This window comes from Bactrocera neohumeralis, chromosome 4 (genome assembly GCF_024586455.1).
Source record: "Bactrocera neohumeralis isolate Rockhampton chromosome 4, APGP_CSIRO_Bneo_wtdbg2-racon-allhic-juicebox.fasta_v2, whole genome shotgun sequence".
NCBI classification, from domain to species: Eukaryota; Metazoa; Arthropoda; class Insecta; order Diptera; family Tephritidae; genus Bactrocera; species Bactrocera neohumeralis.
The window spans coordinates 88,748,484-88,762,615 of NC_065921.1; the positions used below are offsets into that span (position 1 = coordinate 88,748,484).

The window sequence follows — 14,132 nt, forward strand, 5'->3', positions numbered from 1 at the left end:
GCGAGCTCATCGTTTTACAGTTTCCGACGATTCCGCTATGGCCAGGTATACAGACAAGTTTAATATGGAAGTAGCTTGATGCTACTGCTAGTGAAGTCATGCACTCATTGACTGGCTTTAGGTTCAGTGTTAGCGAGTACAAGACCTGTATAGCTCTATGCTATAGGTCAGCTGGAAAGACATTACAGTGGTCTTGCCAAAAAAAAATCAGTTGTAACAAAGATTATTTTCTCTAAACGTAAAGACAATGACTTGACGATGCTGCCGAGAATAAATAGTCAGAAAACTGTAATAATAGTATGTCATTTATTTACATTTCTTATTAACATTGTTGTTGTAACTGATACAAACTGTCTCTACACTTAAATCTAAGTCAATACTGCTCGGCAGTGGAATGCTCACCGCCTCTAACTAGACTCTCGGATACTGTTGTTCCATACAAACAGTTGTTTAACCTCCTAATTAAAGCATTTCAAATAAAAAAATCGAAATTAATAACCATATAACACTGCATTCCTCCTCAAAACTCAAGGTGTGTTATTTCAAGGCTTAAATCGGCGTAGGCATAAATAAATATTTACAATAATGCTCATTTTCTGCTACTAAGGGACCCTGTAAAAACGTAAAATAACCTTATAATGACATGGCATACGGCTAAATGACCACTTCAGCCTCCCTGCCCTCTGGCTCTTCATTGAGCGGATCCACACGCAGTCTAATCACATTCTGTGGTTTGACCATCAAACGCGTGCGATCCACACTGAAGTGGTAACGCGTGATCAATTGTGCTATCAGTAGGCGCATCATAAGCTGCGCGAAGTGCAGACCAATGCAGCTGCGCGGACCCTCGCCAAAGCCCAACCACATACAGATGTCGCGTCGCTTGTTGTCACCGCGACCGAAGCGTTCCGGTTTGAATATGAACGGCTCGGGATAGTATTCGGCATCGTTGTGTATGGCATGTGTCGGTACTATGATGAACATATTTTTGGGTAGCGTATATTTGTTGTTGTTCGGTACGGGGAAGTCGGTGAGTGTGCGTCGTATTAGATAGGGTACAATAGGGTGCATGCGTATGGTCTCTGAAAATGAGAGAATAAATGAATTTTATTCCCTGTTGATGTATACAGTAGGCAACTCACCTGATATGACTTGACCCAGAAACTTGAGCTCACGTATGCAGTCGTACGAGAGCTCCTTGTTGTGGCGTTGCAAAGCTTCTTCCACCTCGTCACGCAACTGCTGCTGTATGGGTTCATTTAAAGCCAACTCATATAAGACATATGTAATAGTGTGTGTGGTAGGACGTAAGCCGGCTTTAAGAAACGTAATAGCATGCGCTGCCAACTCGTCCATTAAGTGTTCCCTAAGCTCTTTCATTGTTTGATCTTGCACTTCGTGCGTACTCAATTCCTGCTGCATTAAGTTGATCAGCAGTTGGAGATAGTCCTTCTTTTCGATGCCACTCTTTTCGCGCTCCGTGACTACTTCGTCGATGAGCCCTATGAAATAGTCTTCTACCACCTTACAGGTAGTGCGCAGCTTGAGTTTCTTACTTAACCGCGGGTAGCGGCGTAAAACAGCATTCGCAAACTCACTATGACGTGATGTCGTACTTTCCAGCTGAGTCATATCATCGAAAACATCGAGCGGATATTTCTGCTGGCGTTGCGCGTTCAAATCGAATATACACGCTGCCAAACTGGCTAACACATAGCGGCGCATTTGTGTACGTATTTCAATGTAACCGCTGTGTGCGCGCTCATCTCGTACCAGCTGATCAAAACCATTCAGCCACTCGGCGGACGAATCGCGCAAGCCATCGTACAGGTAGCGCATTTCATCTTTGCCGAAGATCGGCTCTAGTCGCAAACGCATCTCTTTCCACTCGCTACCGCGTCGGCTATACAAATCGGCAGAGAGCGGATCGTCTTTGCTGTTGTGGTAGATGCCGCGATCGTTGAAATTCGAGAAGTTCTTGATCAGTATCTGCATAATCAATTCGCGGTCGAGTATGAGTGCACGCGGCTGCAGGTGACGATAGAAACCGCAAAATGGACTTCGTCCCTTGAAAGTGCGATACAGTGAATCATAGTGCTCCAGCTCCTCCCATTCCAGTGTCGGCCGCAAACCGAGCAAGCGCTGCAGTATTTCAAATTCAGGTGCGGGCGCTTCGAAGGGCACCTGATGCCAGCGCCAGTAGTTGCGCTTGTAGCAGATGAGTATGAGTGGCGTAATGACGAAAATGACGAGCACGGCTAGCACAACACCAACAATTAACCAAACCCACCACATTTTCTCTGCTGTTTTGCTGTTTTATTTGTAAATACGTTGGAGTTTCAGCTGTTCGTTTGCCCTTTTCAAGGCCACATTGGCACGTAGTCACTGGACAGCAAAACGCACGAGCGAATAACGCGCTAATTTACTTAAAATATATGTACTTTTTGCTATCTAGTTACACACATGCGCCTCACCCCGACACCGCCGGCACCTGTTATTTTCGCTTAATACTGAAGTGCTAAACACTTGACTGTCGGTAAGTATTTTACGCTGCCGCTCAACGCGCCTTTCAACCGCTTACTAAGCGTTTCGATTACCTCAGTACTTTAGTTACTCGTACTCCGCGTTGCTCTCGCGCTACGCTTTTCCGACGGAGTCAATTGTGGAGCTTTTTCCGTTCGCCCATGCTCGCCATATACGCTTTATAACATTTTTATTATCGTCACTATCGGTGAGCGATTTTTTAATTGCTTTCTTTAGGCGCGCTGCGCTCGGGTTGCAGCAGGTGTCAGAAGGGGTTCTACTGGGAGTTCGCGTCGGCAGAGGAGGCAGCAATTATTCAAACATTTCGTTACGTCACACAGTGCGGTTGTTGTAGTGGCGAACATGGGAAGACAAAGCGCAACCGACGCGCTAACTCACGGTATATTTAGACTGCTCAATACCAAGTGAGTTTCCGCTTTTGGGCTTAACAAAAATGCAGTAAACCGTAAGCGTTACAGTGGCGCTGCACTACCGGTCGACAACGGAACGACGTTTGCACTTCCTCTAATGCATTTGAGTACACGTGTAAGTGTCTGTTTGCGCTGGAAACTTAGCATTCTACTCGTTTGTCGCAACGCAATAAATTCTCATAGCGCGCAGCATCCGCGCCAATGTTAAACTGGCAACATTGTGTGCACTAAAGCAGCCAATAACTCTCGCGCCACCGAACGCTTCGAATGCGCTTTGTTTTATTGACATTTTTCTAACAAATGCCATTTATTTGTATAACTATTTCGTATACGTTTGTTTGCATCATTCAAGCTGCTCGGCGATAATTTTATTTATTGCCCGCGCTTTGGCGCAGCTCAGAGCGTGTGACTAAGCGGTCGTGGGTGCAGATAGACCGGTATATTGCATGCCAGTCAGCGCCGATATATAAAGTTGTTTCGACTTGTTTGACACTCGACGATTTGTGTGTGTCTGTGTGTGTAATTACCGGCATTAACTAGCATGTAATATGCTTATATTATACATTTATTAGTAAAACAAATATTATTTACGGGGTACTGCTCAGATAATGCCTAGAATTGAGTGGTGTTTGGTAAGTGGCGGTATAAAATCAACACTGGAGCGTATAATAAGCACTATCTTATCAAAGTTTGAAGCGATAAAAATGAAAGTAAATCAGCGCCAAACTTTGCGATAAAACCCGAAAGATTAGATTTGTGTTACTTCAGTCTCAGCAGTACTTTGGGTCTACATAGTTTACTAATAAAAGCGTTGTTTTGCTTTTCCAATCATATAAATTTTATTTGCAGCCCTAACCCGAACCATTCTGGAGAACTAGCAGGAATAGAAATACGTAGAGTAACTCTCTCGACGCGTGAGTTCCCACTCACAAATAACAATAAACAAATTTCTGCCTTTGCAAAGCACTTTCATTTGCTCACGCTTTTCATTTAGCTTAGTGTGGCTCACAACGCGTTAATTATAGTTAGAAACATACCTACTTACTTACCGTTTCACACTGCTAAAACTGTGTAGAAGAGACTTAAATGTCTTATCACTCCCAAGAAGTAATACTTAATCAGATGGTTCCGTGGGAGAGTCTGGAGTTGGGAGTAGGTTAGGTTTAGCAGATTAAAGTTCCGCACTCCGGCAATTGATGCCTCCAAAACCTAATTTCTTAATTATAATCCGGATGTACTAAGGATTATAATTGAGAAATCTGTTTTTGCCATTCGCACAGTCGGCTACTCGATCAACGATAGGCTCGATTATGGATCAGCTGTTAAGCTTGCTTGTGTTCTTTAGTTGGTACTTTTTCTAATGATTGAAATTCTTCAGCTGATTGCTATTTTATTTAGGCACACAACAAAATTTACAGCACGGACAACAACCTGAAGAGTTGTATTGCAGTTTCAACTCGATTTGAATTCGATTATTATTAATGTAGTAAAATAAGATTTCTATTTTGTATGGGAAATCGATCTAAGTTAGCGCTTTAATTGAGCAAATGCCGGCTTAATAATAAATTAACTGCTGTGCAAAAAGACTGTTAACCGTATTAATGGGATATCCGCATACTCTCTTGCACGAACTCAATTCGATAACTTTGTTGTTGCTTTTAGATGTAATTTTTTTGTGCAAGAAAGCAGAAGCGGGCAGAAAAATGGCGAATCGAAGACAACTATTATATCATACCAGTGTTTAATTTCTCTCGTAAGTTATATTAACATCCCGAAACGTTCCGAACACTGTCGGGATTGCGTTTCTATGTATACAGAAGAACACTTAGCAATGAATTTGTAATCAGTGCTTATCATTTTGATACAAATCGCTTCTAAGCAGGCTTATAGGTACCTTGTGCGAGTATTGCACATTTTCATTTGCCGATAATTTTGAAGTGGGACAGAAGAAGTTGACTAAAGAATATTGAATGTGATAAAAGTTTCAGTTACGAAGTGCAGGCAAATGCCCATTACTTATCTTATATAAATTACAATAACAAAATATTAAGCATCTGTCATCGTTAGGAAAATAAAGGATAAATTTTGAGTTATTTGCACTTTAGCTTATCTTGATTTTTAACAATTCGTTGGAAATTTTGATCCATGATTAAGCGATTTTCTGCTATACATGTCATGAGCTCGCTGACAGTGAGCTCAAAGCTGGTCAGGTAGTGCATGACATCATTAGCTGTGGTATCAAGCTACTTCCATATTAAATTTGTTTGGTTGTTTGGCCAAAGCCGAATCGTCGGAAACTTTAAAGCCAATGAGCATGTTAGAAGGCCGCTTTTGAAAAATTCCATAAGGATGAGAAAGAGCAGGAGGGCGTAACTTGCCAAAATTACAGGGAGGAAAATTAAGTGGAAAAATTTAGGCAATTTCTCCTTCACTGTCCACTTGTCGCCAGACTAAGGTTAAAATGACTTGGTTGTCATTCCTTCTAGGAAGCCGGCAAATTGGCTGGGGTAGATATTAACCAGCTCAATAAATTTTGGGCTGATTTTAGGCGCTTTGTGGATATTCCCCGACTTTGTGATCCGTACTTAGGACATTATAACGGACAGGCGCCTTTAGCTTGAAATTATTCGTGAATATCCGCCTATTTACCTAACATAATTTTGTATTCTGTATATAAACAGATATGTATTTCGCCTCACCCTGTTTAAATAGCAGTCCTCGCAGTCAACGCAGTAATTTAATCTAGAGATGTACATATGTATATCTAACAGTGCGTGGCTAGTAGTTAATTATGATTGATTCTAATTGACCGTTTTGAGTGTAGTTATCTTAGATATCGTTTTGTGATTTACTTTTACAGCGAATACCACAAAAACAAAACAGTGCCGTGTTTCCCAAGAAATTTATAATCAATTGTGCCACATATATATCCATATGTAGTTACATATATTTACTTATACATAAATTCTTCGTACACTCGCGCGTTCAGTGATAAGGCATGATAAGGCATAAGTTCCAGTGCGTAAAAAGTCAAACAAAGCAATTCGGCCGGTTTTTGTAGTGCATTACGGACATACATACGTACGTGTATATATATATGCATCCATACAACATTTCATGGAAACATAGCATATGTATGTGTACATATATAAATGATATATGTATGTATATATATTTTTTTTTCTTGTATTTCGAAACGAAACTGGCTGATATCCGCGCAAATACCACGAGAGCCATGGCAAATGTGGGAAACGAGTATTTATTTAGCGAATAAGAGAAATAAAAAGAAGAAATTTATAAAGGTTTTATCAAACGAAGACCTTAAAGCGGGTGATATCAATGTAAATAATTATATTATGGCAAACTGAACGCAGACAACACTTTTAACTGAGGGATATGGCAGCAAAATTAATAGGGGCCTTTTCTATCATATTGATTGAAACAAGGGCTTAATAACGGTAAATAATGAGAGTGTCAGAACGATGTTACATACTCATGTGTAACTCTAAGAAAACAGAGTTTAAATGAGACTACGGAACAGTGCAAGCTTACAAATCTCTGTTTCAAATACTAGACTTCCATTGAACTTGAGTTTATGAAGAGAGCGGCACTCCGCATTCCCGCTGGAGATAATATATATATGACAGTTCAGAGCATAAAACTACACTCAATATACTCGCAATGCGTGATGTGTTTGCTGGGTTATTGCGAATTCTTTTACAAATACTCGGACTTGTCATTGCACAATGGCCTTATCTACAGTACGATATAATTTTCTGTATGCCGACAGCCTATTTATGTTTATAAATAACTTAACCGATTTTTCATTGTCAGTTGTAAAGAGTATAAAGACCGCATCGCATCGACGTTATCATTTTGCAATTTATGGTTTGCGATTCACAGAATTTCCAATTCTGTCGTGCTGTTCGCTTGCACTTAGCTCTCTTAGTTATTGTTTTTACTAAATAAGTTTTCACTCGTAAAACGCTTTGCTATTGATCAGTTGCTCGTTAGCCGGCGAACTAAAAGAATGTCTGCGTTTGCATTTTTAATAGCCGTGCTGTTGGCGTTGCTCTCTTTTATTTACTATTTGCTGCAACGGCGCATGAATTATTGGCGCTACCGAGGCATACCGCACGATGCACCACACTTTTTCGCCGGCAACTTGAAGGGCTTGATGAAAACGCGCAGTTTCGCCGAAATTCTGCGTGAAATATACGCACATCATCGCGGTTCGGGTCCTTTCTGCGGCTATTATTTGTTTCAACGCCCCGCGGTTTTGGTGTTGGATCGAGCGCTCATCAAAAATATACTCATCAAGGATTTCAGTAATTTTGCCGATCGTGGCATTTTCCACAACGAAAAGGATGACCCGCTCACCGGTCATCTCTTCCGCTTGGATGGCAAACAATGGCGCGGCTTGCGTAATAAACTGACACCGACGTTCACTTCGGGCAAAATGAAATTCATGTTTCCCACCGTATTGAAGGTGGCCGATCAGCTGATGGTCGCCGTTGAGAAGCGCTTGGCCAGCGACGAGCATGTGTGGGACTGGAAGGAGATGATGGCATGTTTCACCACCGATGTAATTGGCAACTGCGCTTTTGGCATCGAATGCAACAGCCTGCAAGACCCCAATGCGGAGTTTCGTGTTATGGGGCGCAAGCTAATTGGATCGCGTCGGCACGGGCCGCTCATTAACGCCTTCATTAATAGCTTTCCGAATATGGCGCGTCGTCTGCGTATGGCTATAATGCCGCAGGAGATTACAGACTTCTTTTTGCGCATCGTGCGCGAGAATATCGAATATCGTGAGCGCAACGGTGTGCACGGCAATGACTTTATGAGTATTTTGATGGAACTCAATAAGGGTAAACACTTGAAGAGCGAAAATGATCAGTTGCGCGCGTTGAGTGTGAGCGAGATGACAGCACAGGCATTTGTGTTTTTCGTTGCCGGTTTTGAGACCTCATCCACAACATTGGCATTCGCGCTGTACGAATTGGCATTACAAACCGATTTACAAGAGCGTCTGCGCAAAGAGATCGAGGAGACTATACAGAGGCATAACGATGAGTTCACCTATGAGTGCATGGAAGACATGCAATATATGAAACAGGTGCTCTCTGGTGAGTAAGCAATGCTTGTATCTTTGTTTTTGTGTATAAATTTACGTTGTATCTCTACTGCACAAAAGAGACTCAGCGGAAATATCCGATTGCACCGAATTTGATGCGTCAAGCGGCTGCTGATTACGTGGTGCCCGGTCATCCCAAATATGTGATCAAGAAGGGCATGATGGTCACCATACCCACCATTGGCATACACTACGACCCGGCGATTTATCCGGAACCCGACAAATTCGATCCAGAGCGCTTCTCAGTGGAGGCGGTGAAGTTACGCGACTCCGTCGATTGGCTGCCCTTCGGCGACGGTCCGCGCAATTGTATTGGCATGCGCTTTGGCCAAATGCAAATGCGCGTCGGCTTAACCTATTTGCTGCGTCGGTACAGGTTCACACCTTGCGCACTGACGCAAATTCCGATGGAGTTCCAGAAGACTTTCCCCTTGTTTCCACAAGGCGGCATACATCTGAAGGTTGAGCAAATATAAACACGCACGTAATGCTTAGACATAAGTACATATATACATATATACTTATTTATATTTAAGTCCACATGTGTACTTAAGCCATTATACATATATACATGCATACACACATCGTTTTATATACATATATTTTCATTTATACTCGTACAAATGTTGTACCAGCGCTTCTTCGTTAACGCTTGTTAAGTAACGGTAATAATTACAACTTTGTCAATTAAATTCTCATTTCGACTAGTCAAAAAGTCAGCTGATCTAAAAGTATACAATAAAAGGTTGTTTGAAATAAATTAATTACATGGATTTCCAATTTTCGAAAAATCAAGGTAAAAGAAAAATGATCGCCGGTTTATTGACTTGGCGCTCGGGGAACACGCCAGTGTTTGCTAACTGCTACATGCCATACTAATTGTATGCTAATTGATGTTTTCGCGTAAAAGTTTTTGTTTTTGTTTATGTGTTATAAACAATGAAATTGCGTTCTCTGCCTTTTTCGTCGCTGCTCGAACGATGTGGGTCCATCTGGCTTGTTCGTAATTTGAAAGTCTAATTTGTGTTTGCACATACAGGGTGAGTAGATGTTGTGTAGAAACTTTTCATTACTGTTTTTATTTCTTCTTCTTTACTGGCTTTAAAGCCAGTCGTTTCTTCTTTTTGCAATGTGGCGCCAATTAGAGATTACAAGCGAAGTCAGGTCTTTCTTTCTGGTCTTTCCAACCGAGTGGAGGTCTTCCTCTACCTCTGCTACCCCCGGTGGGTACTGCGTTGAATACTTCCAGAGCTGGAGAGTTTACGTCCATTCGGACGACATGACCTAGCCAGCGTAGCCGCTGTCTTTTGATTCGCTGCATAGTTCAATATCGTCCTATATCTCATAGAGCTCATCGTTCCATCGAATGCGATATTCGCCGTGGCCAAAGCACAAAAAACCATAAATCTGCCGCAGAACCTTTCTCTGGAAAACTCGTAACGTCCACTACGAAATAGCACCTATTGGCAAGATATATTCTACTTTGGATTTCCAGGCTGACGTTGTTTTTGTTAATGCTGGTTCCAAGATAGACGAAATTATCTACGACTTCGAAGTTATGACTGCCAACAGTAACGTGGGAGCCTCGTCGCGAGTGCGACGACTGTTTTTTTGACGGCAAGAGATATTTCGTCATGCCCTCGTTCACCACAAGACCTATTTGCTTCGCTTCCTTATTCATTCTGGAGAAAGCAGAACTAATGGCGCGATTGTTGTATGCCAATCTTATTGAAGCTAGTACCTTCTCTGTTTAGATCTGCAGTTCGAATTATTTTCTCCGAAGAAGATTGAAGATGTCACACGAAAGATAGTCGCCTTGTGTGAAAACTCGTTTCGTATCGAACGGCTCGGAGTGGGCCTTCCCGGTCCTGATAGAGCTTTCGGTGTTGCCAAACGTCAGTTTACATAGTCGTGTTAGTTTTGCGGAGATACCAAATTCAGACACAACTCTGGTGAAGTTAACCTCGTCATTCCGCTGCAACGGTGACATTTTCTCTTTCTCTGAAACCACATTAAATACTTCCTAAGCTGTAGAGTCTTCATTCATACGTTTAAGTCCACAAGTCCGGGTAAGTACGTAAGTGCTTATCATTTAGTATTCACATAATATTAATTTTGGGATCTCCAAGAGCGGATTTATTGCATGTGGTCATCATCCAAGAAGCTGTAGTTAATTTAGTTAATTTGAGCCCTCAAAAATTAAACCAAAAATTCTAGTTCAAAATTAACATTTTTCTTAAAAGCAAGTTCGACTGTACTTAAAACGAATAAAATGTTCGTAAAATATACATATCCACATACACATGTGAACATACCAAGCGATTGTGCCTGCTATATATAGGAATTATCGCTTGTTTACTTATATTTGTATATACTTATATATGCATATATAACGCGGAGCGCGTTCAAATCACCCGCCGCTGGCGCCGCCGCGCTGACGATCAAGCTACTGTATTAAACAAGTTTTGAGTCCGCAACAATTTCATCACAGAGCACTGATTACCGTCAGATCACAAAACAGTAAGTGCGTCGTTATTTTTGAATAGTTTGTTCTATATCACAAATGAAATGTTGTTATTGTACAAATAAGCTCACTTACATTGAATCAATTATAAATACTTGTATGTCAACAAGCTTTGAGGTTCTGGGCCCAACTAATAGTTAAGTTTGTACGACATTTTCTACATGTGTTGGCTGCGATCGATATTAGCCGATACATGGGGTCTTTTGAATAATAGTGAAAATGTTTTTTCGCCAAGTTATAACTCTCTAAGATAATCCTTAAGTAACCGATCGATGGTACCAAGTTCCGCGAACGTCTATGAGCCAATCTTTCATGGTACATAGTATATATTTTCATTTCTTATAGTTCATCGTACTGCGAACCCTCATCAGTCGACAGTTGGTTGCGCACAAACTCACTTGCTTTCTGCGACTGCCGTTATCTATTTAAGAACCTTATCAAAATGCTAGACAGCTGTCGCACACCAGCCACGAGCGGGCTCGTGTTTATTTACTTCAGAGCACGCCTACTTCTCGACGCTATATAAGCATGCTGCGCGACTCGATGCGCAGTTAGTGTTCAAGCTCAGCTTATAATGTACACAGCTAATTTAAGTTTCATACTCACTTGGAAGATGGTTATATTCACTTTGTTCGTTTTGAATTTCACAATAACTCTGACGCTTGTGCTTTTTGCCAGCGTTGTGGCTTTGCTGTCGGCGATGACCTATTTATTCTGGCGTCGCATGAACTACTGGCAGGAACGTGGCATACCACACGACAAGCCCAGTTATTTGTATGGCAGTTTCCGTGGTTTAACCAAGCTGTATGGCTTCTCGGATATCTTACGTTCAATGTACCAGCGTTACAAGCACACTGGTCCTTTCTGTGGATATTATTTCTTTCAACGCCCTGCTGTGATGGTGTTGGATACAGAGCTTGTGAGAAATATACTGATTAAGGACTTCTCAAACTTCAGTGATCGTGGTTTGTTCCATAATGAGAAAGACGATCCCTTAACGGGTCATCTGTTCTTCGTCGATGGTAAAAAATGGCATGTGTTGCATGGTAAACTCTCATCAACGTTTAGCGAGTGCAAAGTGCGTGGCATGTTTCCGTGTGTGCGCGATATCGCACAGCAATTGATCAGTACGCTTGATCAGCTGATTGAGCGCAACGCCAATGTGGAAGTCAAAGAGCTGATGGGTCGCTACACAACCGATGTGATTGGCAAGTGTGCTTTGGGCATTGAATGCAATAGTCTGACGAATCCAAATGCTGAGTGTCGTGCAATTGGGCGACGCATCTTCACCGATCGTCGTCATGGTCTCTTAGTGTCCGGGCTCATTCAAGGGTTCCCACAATTGGCGCAAAAGCTGCATATGGCTACAATACATCCGGACATAGAGAAGTTTTTCATGCGTTTGGTGCGCGAGAATGTGGAGTATCGTGAGAAGTACAATGTGCATGGCAATGACTTCATGGAGCTTCTGATGGAGCTGAATAAGGGTGCAAAATTAAGGTATGATAAAAATGATGAATTTAAGGGTCTGACTGTGGAGGAGATGACAGCGCAAGCGTTTTTCTTCTTTGCTGCAGGTTCCGAAAAGTCATCATCGACGCTCTCTTTTGCTCTATATGAGCTGGCTATGCAACCCGAGCTGCAGGACCGCCTACGTTGCGAAATCAATGAGACGTTATGTCAACACGACAACGAACTGTGCTTCGAGTCACTGAACGAGATGGCATATATGAAGCAGGTGATAGCAGGTACGTATTTGCTAATAGGGTTTGTTAATAAATACGTGATTGTGTACATTTCACAGAAACCTTACGTAAGTACCCGATACTACCGCATCTGGCGCGTCAAGCTCTGCATGATTATGTCGTGCCCGGCAATCCAAAGTACGTTATACCGGCTGGCACATTAGTTACAATACCCGTGGTCGGCATACATTATGACCCCGAAATTTATCCGGATCCTGAAAGATTCGATCCAGAGCGCTTCACACCGGAGCTGGTAAAGGCTCGTAACAAGGTTGAGTGGTTACCTTTTGGCGATGGGCCGCGCAAATGTATTGGCTTTCGCTTCGGTCATATGGAAATTCGCGTCGCTCTCACTTTTTTGCTGCAGAAGTATCGTTTCTCTCTGAGCGCACAAACCGATGTGCCGCTAGAGGTTAGCAAATCTTTTTCAATTATACCCAGAAACGGCATCTTTTTGAGAGTGGAACGCATTTAGTGCATAATATTAGTTTGTGTGGTTTGAAGTTGTTAGCATTTAAGTTTACCAAAAGCGTCTTTGGAAAAGTAGTTTTATATTTTTCTTAAAAAACGTTTTTTGACCAAAATAAGTTTATTTATCATGGACTTAATGGCATCTTCCTAATACCTGTACGAGGTGATTATATTTGTGTATTATATATACTTTTGCAAATTTACAGTCTGTGTACGAAAAATAAGTACAAAATGTTAACGGTAAATGTGATACTATTGCATACAAATTGTTGAAAATATTGCATAGTTTATTTAATTTTTTTTCTGACTTTTATTAAATCCGCGACTGCCAGTGTATTTGTGGTTTCTAAGGCTTTGAGGTGTTCTTCAATCTCTTAGACACGAATTCGTATTTGGATTTGGATTTTAATGAAGTTTGTTGTTAAATATAAACTTTTTGGTTGATCAACATAATATTTTATTCATAAGATATTTTATTTTTCATTGTTATATTGTATGAAAACAAAAATAAAAGAAGTATTTGAGATTTTTACCAAAAATTATATAAATTTCGTATTTTTTATTGGAAAATATTTAGGCATATTTTTCGGGTGCTAGTAACGGCAGGAGTTCACTGAGTTGAGAAGAAAATCTCTACCAATTTTTATATCTGCCAATAAGCTCTGTGCTCAAACACGGCAGCGAAGAACTGATAAGGAGCATGCATCAGCTTCTTTGTAGAATATGGTCGGACGAAAGCATGCCTGACGATAGGAATTCCCCGTGCTGCTATATACCGCGTAAGCGGTTTCTATGCCAGTACAGAAGAAGAAGAATTTGTAATGATCGATGTAAATATAATACGTTGAGGCATATTTGGCATTACGAACGTACTGAAGAACTAATTCGCAAATTCGCCTTTATTCTACAAAACAAGAACGACATTACCATATTTTTTATTGCTGCAACTATGATTTCATGCAGAAGTTGTACGAAACTGTATTATTTTGACATTACCGTTAAGGTTCTCACTTTGCTCCATTTTTAATCGTTCTGAGGTGCAGAAGAGTACGGCAAAAATATGTTTATCCAACTCTATAGATAATAGACAGAAAATGACTTGCAAAAATTTGTTTACGCTATGCTATATCGTCCCCTCAATATAACAATAGCGTATAATTTTTTTTGAGTTTTGAGAAAATCGAGTTCAAAGTTTTTGTCAAATCAGATGTCTATTAAAACCTCAATATCGCGGTAAATAAAAATTCTTCATAGTGGATTTTTCGATGAGTACATTATACCGTTTCTTGTCTTTAAATTTT

At 41.1% G+C, this 14,132-nt stretch overlaps 3 protein-coding genes across 3 annotated transcripts; 2 read left to right on the forward strand and 1 right to left on the reverse strand.

The window, feature by feature from the left end:
- Positions 1–287: 287 nt before the first annotated feature.
- Positions 288–3,214, reverse strand: LOC126756128 (probable cytochrome P450 317a1). The gene is made up of 2 exons (XM_050468973.1): positions 1,143–3,214; positions 288–1,082 (listed from the first exon to the last, which is right to left on the reverse strand). Exons 1-2 carry the CDS (start codon positions 2,293–2,295, stop codon positions 655–657), a joined length of 1,581 nt encoding a protein of 526 aa, XP_050324930.1. The 5' UTR covers positions 2,296–3,214; the 3' UTR covers positions 288–654.
- A 2,865-nt stretch (positions 3,215–6,079) lies between these two features.
- On the forward strand, positions 6,080–8,855 carry LOC126756134 (cytochrome P450 6a9-like). Its single transcript, XM_050468979.1, has 2 exons — positions 6,080–8,083; positions 8,152–8,855. The coding sequence occupies exons 1-2, from the start codon at positions 6,985–6,987 to the stop codon at positions 8,565–8,567; spliced, it is 1,515 nt and encodes a 504-aa protein (XP_050324936.1). The 5' UTR covers positions 6,080–6,984; the 3' UTR covers positions 8,568–8,855.
- Positions 8,856–11,145: 2,290 nt separating this feature from the next.
- Positions 11,146–13,380, forward strand: LOC126756127 (cytochrome P450 6a2-like). The gene is made up of 2 exons (XM_050468972.1): positions 11,146–12,363; positions 12,420–13,380. The coding sequence occupies exons 1-2, from the start codon at positions 11,190–11,192 to the stop codon at positions 12,833–12,835; spliced, it is 1,590 nt and encodes a 529-aa protein (XP_050324929.1). The 5' UTR covers positions 11,146–11,189; the 3' UTR covers positions 12,836–13,380.
- The last annotated feature ends 752 nt before the right edge of the window (positions 13,381–14,132 follow it).